Source organism: Chenopodium quinoa, unplaced genomic scaffold (genome assembly GCF_001683475.1).
Source record: "Chenopodium quinoa cultivar QQ74 unplaced genomic scaffold, ASM168347v1, whole genome shotgun sequence".
In the NCBI taxonomy this organism is placed as follows: domain Eukaryota; kingdom Viridiplantae; phylum Streptophyta; class Magnoliopsida; order Caryophyllales; family Amaranthaceae; genus Chenopodium; species Chenopodium quinoa.
Genome location: NW_018743292.1, coordinates 9,171,982 through 9,191,563, shown reverse-complemented (window position 1 = coordinate 9,191,563; position 19,582 = coordinate 9,171,982). Strand labels below are relative to the sequence as shown.

General features: G+C 34.4%; 1 protein-coding gene across 1 annotated transcript; it reads left to right on the top strand.

Moving 5' to 3' along the window:
* Positions 1–12,162: 12,162 nt before the first annotated feature.
* On the top strand, positions 12,163–19,421 carry LOC110736902 (probable linoleate 9S-lipoxygenase 5). The gene is made up of 10 exons (XM_021917240.1): positions 12,163–13,321; positions 15,551–15,840; positions 15,938–16,178; positions 16,546–16,887; positions 16,974–17,059; positions 17,369–17,476; positions 17,564–17,870; positions 17,984–18,245; positions 18,374–18,893; positions 18,983–19,421. Exons 1-10 carry the CDS (start codon positions 13,120–13,122, stop codon positions 19,214–19,216), a joined length of 2,592 nt encoding a protein of 863 aa, XP_021772932.1. The 5' UTR covers positions 12,163–13,119; the 3' UTR covers positions 19,217–19,421.
* The last annotated feature ends 161 nt before the right edge of the window (positions 19,422–19,582 follow it).

Below are 19,582 nucleotides of genomic sequence, written 5' to 3'. Positions count from 1 at the left end.
GCGATAGTGAGACCAAATTATGGCATTATGAGACTTGGCCATATGGGGGAGCATGGTATGTCGGAGCTTAGTAAGCAAGGTCGTTTTGGAAGCTTGAAGCTTGAAAGCCTTGACTTTTGTGAGCATTGTGTGTATGGAAAACACAAACGGGTTAGCTTTAAACCCGCAATTCACAACACCAAAGGGATTCTTGACTACATCCATTCGGATTTTTGGGGTTCTTCTAAAGTTCCTTCTATTGGTGGTTGTAATTATTTGCTCACTATGGTTGATGATTTTTCTAGGAAAGTTTGGTCGTTCTTCATCAAGCATAAAGATGATGTCTTTGATGTTTTCCTTGATTGGAAGACCATGATTGAGAAGAAGACCGAGAAAAGAATCAAGACCTTGAGGACAGATAATGGTCTAGAGTTTGTTGAAAAGAAGTTCACAAAGTATTGTTCCAAAAATGGCATTGTGCGGCATCAAACTTGTGCGGGTAGACCTCATCAAAATGGGGTTGCGGAGAAAATGAATAGAACTCTCCTAGAGAGAGCAAGGTGTATGCTCTCATAAGCAAACATGGGGAAATCTTTTTGGATGGAAGCCCTATCGACGGCTTGTTACTTGGTGAATCGCTCTCCTCACTCGGCCCTTAATTTTAAGTCATCACAAGAGGTTTGGTACGGAAAACCCGTTGATTATTCTATTTTGAAAGTATTTGGTTGTCCGGCTTATATTCATATAAATGATGGTGAACTTGAACCTAGAGCTATAAATGTATTTTTGTAGGCTATGGTTTAGGTTTTAATGGATATAAAGTATGGTGTGCCTAATCTAGAAGAGTTATAACTTCTAGAGATGTAGTCTTTGATGAAAAATGTATGATTGCTCCTGAAAAGGAGATTTCTATATGTAATGATGACGTAGATACACACCATGGTATCGAGGAGGAGGTGGAGCTCGATGATGAGCATCCACATCATGAAGATGGTCCCTCTCCAAGGAGACCTCATGAAGCAACACCACAAGCCCAAAAGAAGTCCATTGCCGAAGAGAGAGCAAAAAGACAAATCAAGCCTCCAAGTAGATACATTGAGGAATGTGATTATATCCAATATGCTCTCACCGTTGCAAGTCAAGTTGAGACCAACAATGATGATCCATGCTCCTATAAAGAAGCAATGTTTCAGTCCGATGCCGGCAAGTGATTGATAGCCTTGAAGCAAGAGATGAAATCTTTGAGCAAGAACAATACTTGGGAGCTATATTTTGCACCAAAAGGCAAGAGAATGGTTGGGTGCAAGTGGTTGTACAAGAAGAAGGATGGTACACCGGATTCGGGCAGTCCTATCTACAAGGCAAGAGTAGTTGCAAAAGGTTTCACACAAATTGAAGGCGTTGACTTTCATGAAGTTTTCTCACCGGTTGTGAAACACTCATCCATAAGGGTATTGCTTGCTTTGGTAGCTATTGAAGACTTGGAGCTACACCAACTTGATGTAAAGATCGCATTTCTCCATGGTGAATTGGAGGAAGAGATCTACATGAGACAACCGCAAGGGTTTGAGGTAGTAGGGAAGGAAGATCATGTTGGTCATCTGTAAAGTCCTTGTATAGTTTGAAGCAATCTCCAAGGCAATGGTACAAGAGATTTGATTCGTTCATGTTGGCACATGAGTTCACAAGGAGCTCGTTTGATAGTTGTGTTTACTTCAAAGAACTTGAAGGTGGTTCCTTTATCTACTTGCTCTTATATGTAGATGATATGTTGGTGGCTTGCAAGAATATGATTGAGGTTAACAACTTGAAGAGGTTGTTAAGTAGTGAGTTTGATATGAAAGATTTTGGTGAAACCAAGAAGATTCTTGGTATTGATATTATTCGTTAAAGGAGTGCGGGTGTGTTATATCTTAGTCAAAAAAGATACATAGAGAAGGTGCTTGAGCGCTTCTCCATGATGCATGAAAAACCCGTGTCCACTCCATTGGGTTCTCACTTTAAGCTCTAAAGGAGCTTTGTCCTCAATCCAAAGAAGAAGAGAAAGACATGGCTCACATTCCTTATACAAGTGCGGTTGGAAGTGTGATGTATGACATGGTATGTTCAAGACCGGATATAGCTCATACGGTGAGCATGGTGAGCCTGTAGATGTCAAGACCGGGGAAGGTCCATTGGGAAGCCGTGAATTGGTTTTTGAGGTACTTGAAAGGAACCTCAAGCGTTTGTCTTGAGTTTGGAAGAGATGCAAACAGAAATGTTGGCTTTTGTGATTCAGATTATGGAGGGGACTTGGATGATCGGAAATCCACATCCGATTATGTTTTTACTTTGGGTGGTACCGCTGTGAGTTGGCAATATTCGATACAAGTTGTTGTAGCTATTTCAACTACGGAAGCCTAGTTCATGGCCATTATCGAGGCATTCAAGGAAGAAAAGTGGCTCAAGGGTCTAGTAGGTGAGTTTAGTTCATATTTAAGCTTGGTGTCCGTATTTGGTGATAGCCAAAGTGCAATTCACTTGGCTAAGAACCAAAACACATTTTACAAAAGAACCAAGCAGATTGATGTTAAGTACAACTTCGTTTAAGATGTGATTGCAAAGAAAGAGTTACTCTTGAGGAAGATTGGTATCGAGGAGGATCCAGCGGACATGTTGACAAAGCCTTTGCCAACAACTAAGTTCACTTTGTTCATGGACTTAGTTGGTCTCTTAAATGTTCGATGTAAGCCCGTGAGGGCTTGTTAGGGGAAGGTATGTTACTATTTATGTTTCGGAGACAAGTTGGTTATTACTTGTTATGAGGAAGTGTGTAGGATTACAAGTCAAGGTGGAGAATTGTTAATGTGTGACTCGTAATCGGGGTTCAATTACGACACAATCGAAGAGGAAACGATAAAGTGATGACTAGTCTAAGTCATGCATGTCATGATCACTTATGGGTCATGATGATGCCTAGTAGGCTAGTCTTGCATGCCATGATGATGCCTAGTGTCATGATTACTTTATTGACTTTAGGGGCACATGCAAATATGGTGACATAGGTACCTTGTATTTGTACATCAAGTCTTCTCATGTTGTAGGGATGTTGAACAACGTAGAGTTTAAGCACACCATAGCTTCATCTCTTGCAATACTTGTAATTCCTTCCCTCCATGGAAGTTGGTAATAAAAGTTCTATCTCCCTTCCCCTAAAGTGGACGTAGCTCATTTTGAATGAATCACTATAAATCTTGTGTGTTTTATTTTGTTCATTTTAATTGCTTTCTCAATTCAACTTGAATTGTTATTACAATCAAACTCAAAGTCCCAAACGGTCCTATTTTTCATAACAATATTATATGTGTAAAATGGTACGCCAGTTACTAGAGAAGGTATCTCGAAGAATATTTCGTCCATATTCGTTGTTATATTATTTTTACTATTATTTTTTATATTAAATATTATTTTTTTTACAAAATACATATCATGTTAATAATTTCATTAATACCCATATTAATAATGCCCCACCTCTTTGTTATTCTTTTTAAACATTTTTTGTATTCTCTTTAAGTTCTAGGGCTATTCAAGGAAACAATTATTTTGGTTGGTGAATGTGGGGAATTTTTTTGTTTTTAGAACAATTTTTGTTTTTAGCAACAACATCTTCTTTCTAAAGCTTAAGCTATCCATTAAGCACTACAAATGTAACTTATGATAAGATCAGGAATTCTATTGCCCCTTTTTCACTTGAACAAGCTCTACAATTGAAAATGGGGGCTTTGGTTCAGGAATGTTGGAAAGAAGACGAAAAAGAAAAGAGGGAAGTGAATTTAACTAGTCAGGTGACAAAGGAGTTGGACATTATTAATTTGGGTAGTAATGAAATTATTAACTGCAGAGTAATATTTATTTTGAAAAAAAAAGAGTAATATTTATTATAGAATTGAGGATAAATAATATAATAGTGAATATGGATATCTTCTCTAGTGGCTGGCGTATCATTTTGCATATGTATGTAGTGCAAAAGGTAATACATCTGGGAGCAAATAGATGAGGTCGTATTATTTTGCACACAACGCTAATAGTTTGGATTATTTTGAACCAATGTTCCTAAAAAATATATACGAAGTATTTTATTTCATATATCAATTCTCAATCACCAATTCCTGCTCTTATTGCCAATTTGCCATCCTCTAATACTCAAATTTTCATTTATACCTACCAAATGCCCCATACAATTTTGTCTTCACAAAATCAAACTCATATCCCCCTCAAACCATCACTTTCATTGACATTAAAATCTTCTCTTAAAACTGATCTCTTTTCTTTGTTTAGCCAAACACAAACACAAACTTAACTAAACTACTTATTATATGTTTTAGTAATGATTCCTTATTTATTTTGTACAAAAAGTCGTCTTGCCAATTATATTTAGCCTTTTTTTTTTTGAAATTTTTTTATATTTAGCCCTTTTAAAATAGCTAACAAATTAAATTTGATAGAAATACAAAACTCGAAAATTCTTTAATTATTAGCCATCTATACATGAAGAAAAACAATCAATTTTATTAAAGAATAAATTTACAATGACAACACCTTCAAATAATTCTATGAGAAAAAAAAAATTAAAAAAAAAAAAACCTTCAAATAATTAAAACATTGAACCTTTCAATTAAATCAATTTGTGAGTAATGTGACACTGGATTCAAACACTACAAGAAAACAGCTGAATTCCGACAGAAAAAACATTGAACCTTTCAATTAAATCAATTTGTGAGTAATGTGACACTGGATTCAAACACTACAAGAAAACAGCTGAATACCGACGGGATTTTTCCGTCGGAAACAGGGTAAAATCCGTCGGAAAACGGCCTTCCGACGGAATTCCGTCGGAAACTGTCTCTCGGAACAGCCCTTGTCGGAAATTCGACGTTTTCCGAGGGAAATTCCTTTGGAAGGTCGTTTTCCGACGGAATACATTATGTCGAAGCTGGTTTTGACTTTAACCGAAATTCCGTCGCAAAGTTCCGACGGAATTTTCCGTCGAAGCTAAAGTGGATTCCGACGGAATATTCCGTCGGAAAATTGAATTAAAAAAAAGCCACCCCCACCACCACCAGCCCAGCCCACCACCCCCTGCCCTGCCCCCTGCCATCTGCCCCCTGCCCTGCCCTGCCCCACGCCCCACAACCCCCCACCCACACCCACCCACGCCCCACAACCCCCACCCACACCCACCCCCACCCCGTAACAAACCAGATCCCCATTCCACCCAGCCCACCCACCGTAACCACCCAACCCACCCTGCACTGTAACCACCTTCCACCCACCCCCGCCCAGCCCACACCGTAACCACCTTCCACCCACCCCACACCGTAATCACCCACCGTAACCACCCCACCCAGCTGAACCACCCAGCCCAAATCGGGAAAAAAAAAATTAAAAAAACGAAAAAATTTGAAAAAAAACAGATCTAAGCCAATTTAAACCAATAAAGATCACAAAATTATACTCGAAACAAAATAAATTGAAACCAAAACAAAACCATACACATTAAGCAAATGAACAAATACAAATCGAAACTTAATTTTCCAGATCTATGCAAATTAACAAAAAAAATTACAAAATGTAAAAACAACGAACGAATTTGCTTGAATTTGAAACTTGAATTTGCTTAAACAACGAACGAATTTGCTTGAACGAACGGTTGAAGGTGTTGTTATTGTGGTTCGTCGTTGATGTTGCGGTTGTTGTTGTTCCGGTTGTTGTTGTTGTGGTTCGTTGTTGATGTTGATGAATACAAAGAAAGAAGGAGAAAGAGGAGAAGGAGAAAGGAATGAGGAAGAAGAGGAGAGAAGGAGAATGAGAAAAAGAGAAGGGGAAAGAACGAAGAAAGGGGAAAGTGAAGAAGAGAGGAGAGAGAAAGAGAAGCAGAGAGGCGGAGAGAAAGGAGGAGAGGAAAGAGAATTGAATAGGGTTGGGGGAGGGGAACTGGTTTTAGGGTTTATTTTATTTTATTTTTATTTTTTTTATATATTTTATTCCGCAAATATGTAAGGGTTTGTTTTTTTTTAAATATTATTTCGACGGAAACTTAATTTTTCGATGGAATATTCCGTCAGAAATTTCCGACAGATTTTAATTCTGTCGGAAATTCATTGTATCGACGGAAAAACCCGTCGGAAACGTCCGACGGATTTTATTTCCGTCGGAAAATATATTTTCCGACGAAATATTCCGTTGGAAAGCCCATAAATTCCGAGGGATTTTTATTCCGTAGGAAATCCGTCGAAAATTTCCGACGGAATAAAAATCCGCCGGAATATACAGGATTTCCGACGGAATTTTGTTTCCGTCGGAATCTGGCCTTTTTCTTGTAGTGAAATTTTATGATCTATGCATTAAAAAAATCTAAAACTCATAATGATTGTATTTTAGAAACTATCGTACTTGCAGAATTTTAGTCTCCTTGACAAAATTTTCTAGCCTGTCTTGGTTGCTATTCAGAGTTTGCTTTGTTTTTTAAAATCATGTATGGTTTATTTTAGCCTGTCTTGGTTGTTGTACTGGTTTTCTGGTTTTTTTGGCTATAATTTATTGGATGGTTGTATGAGGAGGGAGTCTGGATACCTTGTTAAGGGATTTGGTGTAGTTGTGTCGAGAGAGGTAACTTGGGTTGCCGTTGTATGGGGGACGAATGAAAAGTTGGTCATGGCTAGGGTGTGGTGTGTTTTATGGTGGAATGACTATGATTGTCATTCTTCTCCTTTCATTGGAGTGATCATTGTGATCATCACTCTTGATGTTTTCTATCCGAAGCAGGCGCCCAAACTTTGTTTTGGGGTTTCACGAGCCTCGACGTTGTTAAAGCTTTCTTGCGAACAAGAACAGCTTAGGAATGATAGGTCACATGTCCATGTGATCGATTTGAAGACCTTATGTGGTGATAAGTTGATCCCACTAGGTGTAGTTAAACTAGCCATGATCAAACGGTTTCGATACTCTCTGTTCTCTTTGTGTTTGAAGGTAAGTATCCGCTCTTTGGCCTATAAAGAGATCCTGTTTCGCAACCTTTCCGACCAATTCCAGTTATGTTTCTTAGTTTTTAGTGTCAAAAGTTGGAAAGGCTTAAATGTTAAAAGCCATTTCATAAGGTTTAGGTTTGATTTAGTATGTTGTAAACCCTGATCTTATTAATATCATTTGCTTTTGTCAAAAAAAAAAAAAAAAAAAAAAGACAAAATTTTCTAGCCCATTGAATACACTATACACAACTCACCCCTTTTTTTGAATCATCAACCTTTTGTAATTTTGCACAAATTCAATTTATTGTTCAAATGAAACATACTTTCATCTTGATAACATTTCAATCCAATCAATATTTTGACGTCAAAAGAATTTTTTATACGTCTCTCATTTTTTTTCCTTATATCTCCCCACTCCAAAAATTGTCTAGGAGTCTGCAATTACAAAAGTGATGTAATTAAAAAACACGGAGGAAGTATTATCTTTGAAGTTGCATATAGCTCGAAATCCTAACTCCAAAATGACTAATTCTTTTTTTTTTTCCGCCTAACTTAACTTATTACATTTGTATACGGAGTACTGGTCCTTGTTTAGCCAACCCTACTACTCCTATAACTCTTGATCCGCATGCAAATCATATTGATAATAACCATTCCATACTACTAACCTAGCATCACATCACATGTTTGGGACTTGGGAATGATTGCCACCATCAAATTATAGTTGTCATCAATTTTTCGTTAATGCTTACCAAATCAATAATAGTAGAAATTGCTTCAAAATTCAAAATTATGTTACCTTACAAGCAATGTTATGATGAAATTGGTATAATAGTGTTAGATATAATTGTGAACATGACTTAATATGTATTCTTTTATATCTTCGGAATTAATTCAATGGACCCGTAATTTGGTGAAAGACCATATCTTAATTGTTAGCTGACTTAAGTCTAGTGAAAAAACTTCGTGGTTTTTTCTAAACTTTTCATTTGACAAATTATACTATAGAGAGATAGTGAACGTTTTTCATGTGGTAGCCGTAGGCCCATCGCATCACATTCTGTTCCTTCTTTTTTTTTTTTGTTTTTTTTGAAAGGATTTTGTTCCTTCATTTGTGTAACGTAAGATTGAATGATTGATAGGCTAATTATGGTATGGGATTGATTGATTGAATGTCAATCATACCCTCTTTTATATCGTGATTTACAGCCTTTTTTTACGAGGGATCTATTGATCTGTTGTAGTCGTGAGGAAAATTTTCGTCTGATTCATCTGATTATAATCGAAGGATTAACCTTTTTTTCGATCTCGTACAAATCTTTACCCATGACACAACTTGTTCCATACTAAACCCAAAAAACAAAAACAAAACTAGAACAAAGCCCACCATAGGGACACTTTCTACACTTAAACTCACTATAGGGGTACTTGCTACCTTTAAAGAGTGTAAATTTATTGAATTCAATAACAAAAACATAAAAAAAAACTAAAGAAAAAGGGTCGGAAATAACCAAATGTCTGGAGATATTTGACTATTTTCGGCCTATAAAACACTGTTTTTGAAGAATGTAGAGAGAAAAAATAGAGAAGAGACGGCTAGATTTTTTTTTTTGTATTTCATTCTCATTAATTACCATCATTTATAGTCACTAAAGTGACTTAACAAATGAACCATTAGGATTCATTTCAAGATGGTGGCCGGTGTTTTGTTGGAGCCTTGGAGGGCTACGAGATAATAAGGGTGGGAAGGGAATTGAAAGAAAGAGAAAGTGAGCGAAATGTGACGATAAACTAGATTAGATAATTAAAGTCACCCAAATTTATATACGTCTTTATGACGCTAATTAACAAGTGTTACGTCAAATATCCCAAATCAAAGTTGAAAGGGCAAAAAAGGTAAGAGATCCTTATCTTAAGAGAGTGACCTAAACATAATAAAACCATACCTTAAAAGTTAAAAGGCAGATGATTCATCCCTCTACTGGAAGAAATAATCCAATTCATGAAAGGAAGTTACTATAAACACGCCATGCATAGTATTGAATACGTTGCACTTTATTTATCGCACATTCCCACAACTTTTGTCGGCAACTCTATGATCCTTTCTCATCATTTCTCTATGATGAGGTGGGAAATCTGCCTTTTGTACTTTTTATTTGTTTATTTACTTATTTGAGGTGTATTTTTATTAGTACTACATGTTTTATCAACCATTCTTAATGCTAAAAGATGACCAAATTTAATGACTGAAATTTTATTTTTGTTAAGTATTTATGTAATACAGTGGCTCACCTAGTGGCAAGGTAGGACATCGGTAGAAACTCTAAGTCTCTGAATTGGTTTGCTGAGGTTTGTTCTCCCAAATTATCATTGACTATGTGGAATTGGACTTGATTTAATAATATAACTAGCTATCTTTTCAATAAAAAAAAAAGAAAATTAACCAAATTTCCCAAATACACTCACTTTACCAAGAAAAAATAAAAAATAATTATATTAAAAATCCCAACATACCATCTATTTCAAACATATATTTGCAATTTTTAATCGTATTCACCATAATAAAGATATTAAAAAGCTAATTCAATTAATTTTTTTTTTGTTAAAAAAGATAATCTAGTAGCTATTTCACTATAATAAACCACTAAATTATTTAATGGGGATTGATTGTATAAGCAATTTATTAAGTGCGCCGCTAATTGAGTTAGTAATTTACGATTAACTCGTGAAGAAAAAATCCAACTTACATGCCTATATGGACGGTAAAAAGGAAAATATAAGATATAAAGCAACATATATTATGAATTTAGTCGAGTGAGTCCACGTCAATAATCACCCTAGTCATGAATGACAATATATAACAATTATCCAATAATAATTCTTAGTATATAATTGAAAATCTATGACAAAAACTACACAAATTGACCTCTTCGTGTGATTAATGCTTAATTTTTCTCATCTCTCCTTTTTTACTTAATTATAATTAGTAATCTATAGCATTTTAAGTGCAATTCCTAAGGCATCATTTATCAAAAAAAAAAAAAAAAAAGGGCATCATTTATCATTTTTCAGTAACTTTTACTCATTCATTTTCCCAAAAATAAAAAGATCTAGAAAGTAACCATTCTCGATCATAATTATAATGCAACATCGCTTTCTAGACAAAATGTAGAGGAAACTCCAATCTTCAACTACAATGATCGATCATGTTAAAAGCAAAATATGTTTGACTGTTTGTAGTCTCTTTCTTTACTTGGCTTTTCCTTTACTAGATACTAGTGATGTGGAAAGGTAATAAACAAAACTACAAATTTACGATTTCTTCTCCTGGTAAGTAGGGTACTATTTCCTCCGTCCATAAACAAATTTCCTGATTTTTATAGGGCATATGTCTAAAATAAAAACCTTCCGTAAAATAAAAACCTTTTTATTACTTAAAATTTTCCTTAAACAAATAAAAATTATTCAAACCATATATACATTGTAGATGTTTCCAATTAACTCGTTCTCTTTCATACTTTTTATATCTATTTTTCTACTAAATTTCTTAATATGTATGTCTAAATCTAGTAGAAAAATTATTTGAAAACTGTGGGAAATAAACACTAAAAATTTCTTCATAGAAGAAAAGATTTTTTTTCTTTTCTTCGAAAATTTAGATATGGATAAGATTATTTTTAATAATTAGGTGTAATATTGTATTATGTATTGCTTTGACTTAGATTGTGTTTTGTATCATTTTCTACCAATTTTTTTAATTAGCAACCATACCAAATGTTTTGTATGTTCTGATACAAAGATGTCAGACGGATATTGACTATTGAACGCAATCTATGTTCTCTGTAATTATGTAATTTATGAAAATAAAAACATGGAGGAAGTAAAAAGTTAAAGGAAAGAAACCTTCTTAAATTAGATAAATGATTGTGAAAATTAAGTCAAATAACAACAAAATTATATACCTTCTTTTAGCATATTTTTCATATGTATAATTAATAATTAAATTAAACGAACAACTACTGCATGTGGTTTGTTATTACTTATAAATGTGAAATAAACTAATTTTACCGGACTCTTTTGCTCAAACATATTACTCTATATATAACTAGTTAATCAAAACATTTAAAGTAACCATTTAGTCAAAACAGTACAGTTTGAATACGATCTTAGCAAACAATCACCAATCAATTCAATTACCTACGGAGTAATAACAAACAAGGCCACTGTTATAACATAGATGGATAATCTTGAAAGGTTGAATCACTAATCCCACCCTTTGTTCTTCTTCTCTCTTTTTTTTTTTTCTTACATTTGTAGGCCAGGTTTATGATATGATATTTGATGATTGTTTAATCTCAACTCTATCACGAATTCACGAGCCCCATAGTAATTTTATTTAATTTATTTATTTTGCACTTTATTTATGTCTTTAATTGTTTGTTTTGTAGTAGAATGCTTTACCCCCTTCTTAGAGAGTTTCTTTATCTTTATCTTTATCTCATAATCGACTTGGCCTTGGGTAATTCAACAAGTTTTTAAAACAAAAAGAACTTAAAAAAAAAAAAAAAAAACACTTAATTTTAGGTCGAAAGTTGCACTTAAAATGAAAAACTTCGTATATTATAATTAATTATTACGTTCTCCTCTACTCTGTGGCCACGTTGATAGGAGCACTTATATACTCGTACACCTTATATTGGCCATCAAGCAAAGCACATGACATAATAATTTATCATAAACAAAGTAATGCATGCAATGTGTCCCTCTAAATAAATAAATTATTATTATTATTATTATTATTATTATATAATAATAATAATAATAATAATAGTGCAATGTGCCTAGCATCTAAAAATTTGATTTTTCACATCAAAACAAGTTAAAATTTAATTGTTACGTACTCCATAACATAATAGTTAGGCCTTGTTCTTTTGAGCTTTCTGCTCTACTCTGTCCTGTTGAGCTCTACTCTGCTCTGTTAAAATCTGTTCTACTCTGCTCAACTCATAAACTTAAAAGAATATGGCCTTAGTATGTCACATGAATGTACTATTTAGATAAAACGTTTGATTACTTAAAAAATTTATATTAGGTTTAATTCTAAATATAACTGGTACATCCTCCATAATATAATACGGATAAGAAGTCAGCGATGATGCAAGAAAGAGGCCGGAGAACAAGACAATAGTGAAGACAAAGAGGTCCTATAGGGATCGGAGCGAGAGAAGCAATATTGAAGGGAAGAGTATGGTAGACTTGTCACAAGAAAGTAAATACGGAGTACGAATAAGAAAAAACCTATTGAAACTAAAATGAACAAATAAATAAAAACAATGTCAAGGTAAGGCATGGTTTGGATCCAAGTATATATATACATTTTTTTTTTTATAATTTGTCCCACGCGTATTCAAGTCTAGTTATATCATACACAATCATGTCTAAATGTCTAATACGAAATTACGGATACAATAATTAGACCCTATTCTTTTGAGCATAGTAGAACAGGTGTCAGCAGATCAATTAACCACAGCAACTCAAAAGATCGAACAGGACCTTAAATGATTTTTTTTTTTTTTTTTTTTTTTTTTTTTGGTGTTTAGAGAGCCACAAGAATGAGTGATGAAAATCGATCTCAAGATCGACTGGAATCAAGAGGAAATCTCTAACCACATGATCTATCCCTCGCTCTCTCACAAGACCTTATATGATGCGCCCACCACCCCACACACACTTTCCACCTTATCAATCCTCATGAAAACCAACAGCAAATAAAAATATCAAAAAGACAATGGATTGCATATTTATTACTCGTACAAAGGAAGTATGTAACAAATTAAAAAAAAATGATGGGCATACATACCAATCTACATCATCTTAAACTGCATGCACTGCCGTGGTAAGGTCATTCATATTAATCACATTTTCTCCATATCAATAAATTTAGGCACCTACTTTTTCCCTTATAAATGCCCCTTCATTTTTTTAATTTCTTTCATTTGAAAAACCCACCACCTTTCCAAAATCATTCAAACAACTATATTTATAATTTTACCATTTATATATACATATTCACCAAAAGAATTAAAAATTTAAAACCCATATCTTCCAAAATAACAAAAAAAAAGGGGGCAAAATGTTTCATAATATTATAGATGCAATTTCAGGAGATAGTAGTAGTAACAAGAACAAGAAGCAAATAAATGGAAGAGTAATATTAATGAAGAAGAACGTGTTGGATTTTAATGATTTTAATGCATCAATTCTTGATAGATTTGATGAATTGCTTGGTAAAAAGATGTCATTTCAGCTTGTTAGCTCTATTAATACCGACCCAGGTAATTTTTACTGTATATTTTTACTCTCACTTTTTTTTTTTTTTTCCTTAAATTCATGCAATATTATTGTTTATACAATAATTTATACTTGTATATAAGTTTTTATATACTTTAGTATAGTTATTATGATTATTTATTCAATGATTTTCAATCATTAAGGTGTTGGTGTTAACATAGTTTTTAAATGAGATTAATAAAAAAGTGAATTTTATTTTTATTTGATTTTAATTCTATAGTATTTGGGAGTTTCAAAATTCAAATAGGTCACATTTCCCAGTAAAAAATAGCACTATGCCACTATGTATATACGTGTACATGTACATATATATATTTATCAAGTACTCCACTAAAATCGATTAACAATGAGTAAAAATATGTGTTCACCTTTAGGATATTCATCTAAAGTACCAGCTTAATTAGTTGGATAAATGTTTAAAACTTAAAAGTGAACGAGGTCGGGCTGTATTGAATTCCTTAGATCGAATTTCGTCTATCATACTCATTCCTTCCTTATATACCAAATACCAATATAACATATTTGCGAGCTTTAACTTTTTTTTTGTGCCTTTCTAAAGTTTAATGATAATTGAGATTTATAACTTTGTAAACCAAATGTACGTTGGATTTTGCTTTTAAAGATAAAATTGCATGATTACTTCGTATATAAGAATCAAACATACTTGACTACTTGTACAAGAAGGAATGAAGGATTTCGTATATGTTAAGCTTATTAATATTCGATCTTTTTGTTTAAATTTGTCCATCATTTATTTGAATTTTACTTTATTCTTCCATATCTATGTCAAGTTTTCAAATTTAAAAAGTAATAAACCAACTATTTATACTTTAATGATTTATTTTTACGATTATTATTTGCAATAAATCAAGATAGGAAGAGAGGATGTCAAAAATAGGGTAGTATGTGGGAAACAAGTGAGAACCATAGAGCTAGGAATGTGAAAATCAAACCCAAAAATTGAAAATGTAAAGGTAAAATTATAAAAAACTACGAATAAAAATAATCTACTAATGTGGAAAGTGTAAAGAACAAGTATGAATGGAGGTAGTAATATTCTAATCATATTGCATATATATGACCTTAATTTAAAAAATGAAGAAAACATCTAGTACCAACTTTCTCACATCCTATGATTAACTAACTCATCCATACTTTGTCCAAATTGTCCTTGCTTATTTACTCTATCCTATCCATTTGAAAATAAGAAGTGTTTTCTAATTAAAGCCAAGTAAAAACCAAATTACTACAAGTAGGTAGTAATTCGTTTTAAACTTGTCAAGTAATACAACGGTTATACAATTGATAATATAACCCTCTCACAGAAGTGGAAATTGAGAATTAATTTTGAAAATAAATAATAATTTCATCTTTTTTATTGGTTCAGAGGAGTGTTGTACCACATGACATATGCAACAGTTATATATTTTTTTTTTTGTACATAATGTTCATATATATTGTTATGTCAAATTGTTACTATATGAAATTGAGGAATAAATATTGGAGTCCTAACTTAATTAATTGTATTTCTTATATTCAATTATAAGTAAAATACCAACAAAGTGATTGTGAATTGGTGAAAGCTACAACAATAGCAAAAAGCAATAACAATAGCAACAGGAATTAGCAATAGCCATTAGCATTAGCATTAGCACTAGCACTAGCACTAGAAATAGCAACAAACATAGGGGTATGTAGTAGTGCTATAGCGCGCAAATCAGCAATGGGTGATGCAAAATCACATTATCAGGTGAACTCAACATAGCCTTAATTTGGTTACGAACTTACGATTTTCTCCCTCGAGAAGGAGAGCGCAGGGGGTAAGGATACTCAAACCTGAATCCTCTTAGATGTAAGGGAATTGCCTTGCCAGTTACAGTCCCAGTAAAATATAAGAGCCAACCTTATGAAAAAATGAAGGAAATCACTTTGTAAACATGTTTAGCATGCCTTAATCCCACTATCTAATTACTCAATTACAGTGTAGAGACTTGTTAGTTCCTCTGACAGCTACTCTGTACTTTTTTTTTTTTTTTCGTTGTATAAAGAGCCAACAAGGACAATGATGTAAATGAGATAGGGTCCTGAAAGTTTTGGGTACAACCTCTTAAGACTTTAACCAAATATGCTAGTTGACACTTAGCAACGTTAATGACACTTTGAATCATTAATATTCATCTTAACGAGTAATATATGGTGTAATTTATTTGCAGGCAATGAATCGAAAGGAAAACTAGGAAAGCCTTCATATCTAGGAGATTGGCTCAAAAATTTCACTGGTTTAACACCCGGGGAGTCAGCATTTAATATTACTTTTGATTGGGATGAGGACATTGGCGTTCCTGGCGCAGTAATCATAAAGAATGAACATCACAGTCAATTTTACCTGAAGTCTGTCACCTTAGAAGACATTCCTGATTGTGGTAAAATCAACTTTGTGTGTAACTCGTGGATCTACCCAACTAATCGTTACAAGAAGGACCGTATTATTTTCAGCAATAAGGTGGTAGTTTATTCTTTATATTCATCCGAAGTAATGAAATTTCTAATGTTTTGCAACACAGTAACAGTATGATGTTGTTACAAATGTGGTATGACAGACTTATCTACCTGATGAAACACCTGCACCTTTAAGCAAGTATCGTGAAGAAGAGCTTGAGATATTAAGAGGAACCGGGGAAGGAAAGCTAGAGGAATGGGATCGTGTTTATGACTATGCATACTACAATGATCTAGGAGATCCGGATAAAGGTCCCAAGTATGCTCGTCCTGTACTTGGAGGATCTGCTGAATATCCTTATCCTCGGAGGGGAAGAACAGGCCGTCCCCCAACAAAGACAGGTAAGATTTTAAGGATTTTGGATAGAACCTTGCCTTAGTTATGCTAGCTGCATGAAACAACACATTCCGAGTTTTGCATCAACTTCAGTAAAATTGTTTATCTACTGCACTTGTACTATACTAATGTACTTGCAAAACACGGTGCAAGAAGAGTAATCTTTTCGTCTCTTAGGAGTCATGTCTTATTGATTATATCTACACAGTAGATTGCAGATTGATCAAATGAACATGTGAAATAAGAACTAGATTTGTGTAACTGATCTCATAAACAAGAGGTGTGGTTTCAGATGAACTTGATAATTTTCTCATCTAATACAACCTGAGATACATGGTTCCGAAGCTAAATAATATCTGTATGACTTGGCAGATCCTAAAACTGAGAGTAGACTTCCACTTCTAAAGGGTTTAGATGTATATGTTCCAAGAGATGAGAAATTCGGACACATAAAGATGTCTGATTTCCTGGGTTATGCGCTTAAGTCCTTATCCCAGGACTTTGCTGTTGGTCTTGAGTCTATATTCGACAAGGATCGCAATGAGTTTGACAGTTTCCAAGATGAACTGGATCTGTATGAAGGAGGAATTAAGCTACCACAGGGTGATCTCATTGAGAAGCTAAAGGATAGCATCCCATTTGAATTAGTAAAAGCTTTCCTTCAAACTGATGGTGCTCCACTTCTAAAATTTCCAATGCCTGATGTAATCAAAGGTATGTATCTGGATAAAATACTCTTATATGCCTGATGTTTAAACATGAAATGATCATTTGTTTAATGTACTCTGCCTTGGTCACAGAGGATAAGTCAGCTTGGAGGACTGACGAAGAATTTGCAAGAGAAATGTTAGCTGGTGTAAATCCTCTAGCCATTCGTCGTCTTGAGGTGAGAAATAATTTGGTATTTCCAAAAATAGTTCACATGTCATGATAATTTGGACAATGATTAATCAGGATAACTATTTGAATTGAGGGGTAAAGAAAGTAAGAAGATCCAACTTTTATTAAGTGTATATAATATCATGACATTATGAAGGTTTCGCCAATGTGACAACTAATTTAGAATGTAGGGAACTAGGAAGTACAAATTTAATTAGGTTATCAATCTTGTTATGTATTATATGGAGAGGTAAATCTAATCATGGATCAAAAGTTCGGTTAAATGCTAAATCAAACTTGCTCTCATATGTTGCAGGTCTTTCCTCCTGTTAGCAAGCTTGATCCCAAATTATATGGAAACCAAAACAGTTCAATCACCAAAGAACACATCCAGAAGAGCCTTGGTGGATTGTGTGTAGACGAGGTAAGAAATTTCAGCACAACTTTTTTGTTGTTGTAAATTCTCACAATGATTTCAATGTATAACCAAAGTTGTGTTTGATTGAAATAGGCAATTAAGAAAAATAAGCTATTTATTCTAGATCACCACGACACTTTGATGCCATTTGTAAGGCGAATAAACTCCACTCCTTCAAAGATCTATGCCACCAGAACAGTTCTGTTCTTACAAAATGACGGAACTCTGAAGCCTTTAGCTATCGAGTTGAGTCTACCACATCCTGAAGGTGATAAATTGGGTGCCATTAGCAAGGTGTTTACACCTGCTCATGATGGTGTTGAAGGTTCGCTTTGGCAGCTTGCCAAAGCTTATGTTGCAGTTAATGATTCTGGCCACCATCAACTCATCAGCCACTGGTACTAATTCTGTGACTTCTGTCACAAAAAATCTAGAGTTTTCACTTTGGCATGCATATGTGTTCACTAGTCATCAAGTAATGTATTGACAAATGCTTTTTGGCCTACTGCACGATGCTAACTCATGCAGTGATCGAACCCTTTGTGATTGCATCAAATAGGCAACTGAGTGTGCTTCATCCAATCCACAGACTTCTGCACCCTCATTTCCGTTATACTATGGACATAAACGCAGTAGCAAGACAAGTACTTCTTAATGCTGAAGGACTCCTTGAGAAAACTGTATTTCCTAGACAGTATTCCATGGAGCTGTCGTCAGCAGTGTATAAGAGCTGGGTTTTCACTGACCAAGCCGTTCCTAATGATCTCGTTAAAAGGTTATGTGCTTAAAAAAAATTCTTGTAACAAAACTCGTGTACTAGTGCATGCTTTGTTTAATTTTGTACTAAGTTTTGAGTACACAATATGTTTTACTGACATTGTATTCACTACTTTTGTTAATCAGGGGGGTTGCTGTGAAAGACGCTCATAGCCCTCATGGCTACAAACTACTGATAGAGGACTACCCATACGCCGTTGATGCACTAGACATCTGGTCAGCAATTGAGACGTGGGTGAAAGAATATTGCTCATTCTACTACAAGTCCGATGACATGATCTGTAAAGACATAGAACTACAGTCATGGTGGAAAGAAATCCGAGAAAAAGGCCATGGTGATAAGAAGGATGAGAAATGGTGGCCAGATATGAAGACATTTAATGAACTAACACAGACTTGCACCACCATTATATGGATTGCTTCAGCCCTCCATGCTGCAGTCAATTTCGGGCAGTACCCTTATGCCGGGTACCACCCAAATCGCCCAACTGTCAGTCGGAGGCTCATGCCAGAGCCAAACACTCCAGAGTATGAAGAGCTTGAGAAAAAGCCGGACAATGTATTCCTAAAGACAATTTCAAACAAGTTCCAAAGTGTGTTGGGGATTTCACTTATAGAGCTTTTATCTAGACATCCTTCTGATGAGGTATTTTCATAAACTCCTTCATGTCAATTATGTGGTTTGAGTTGTTTGATACTACATCAACAAATATTCTCTTCTTTTTTATGAAACAGATCTATCTTGGGCAAAGGGAGACCAGAGAGTGGACTGCAGATACCAAACCATTAGAAGCATTTGAGAAATTCGGGAAAACTTTGGAGGAAATCGAAGACAAGATTGTAGAGAGGAACAAAGATGAGAAACAGAAGAATCGAGTTGGTCCAGTGAAGATGCCATACACATTGCTTTATCCTACGAGTGATGCAGGACTCACTGGCAGGGGAATTCCTAACAGTACATCAGTCTGAAGTATGTGAACTGGATTTATTTTATCTCAAGCATGTAGCTTGACAATTGTGTACAGCTACTTCGTTTGTTAGATTGCCTGAATTCTTCTAGAAAGATTCTCTGGCCGTTATTTTCTTTTCAGTGTAATAAAGCTAGGCTTTGTCTTATTGTATATATAAGGTGCACTGTATGCTTGCAGCTGGTAATGAGAAATGATCAATTTATCCCTCTGCTAAATTCTCTCTTTTCTCTTCTGTTATCCTCTTGCATCATGCGTTTATTCTAGTCTTTACTTGTATGTTTACCTTTTCCACTTTACTCCGTATTTCAAGAAAAAAATAAAAGTTCAGATAAATTGTTAAAGGTTAATAAGTGCTACTCAAGTT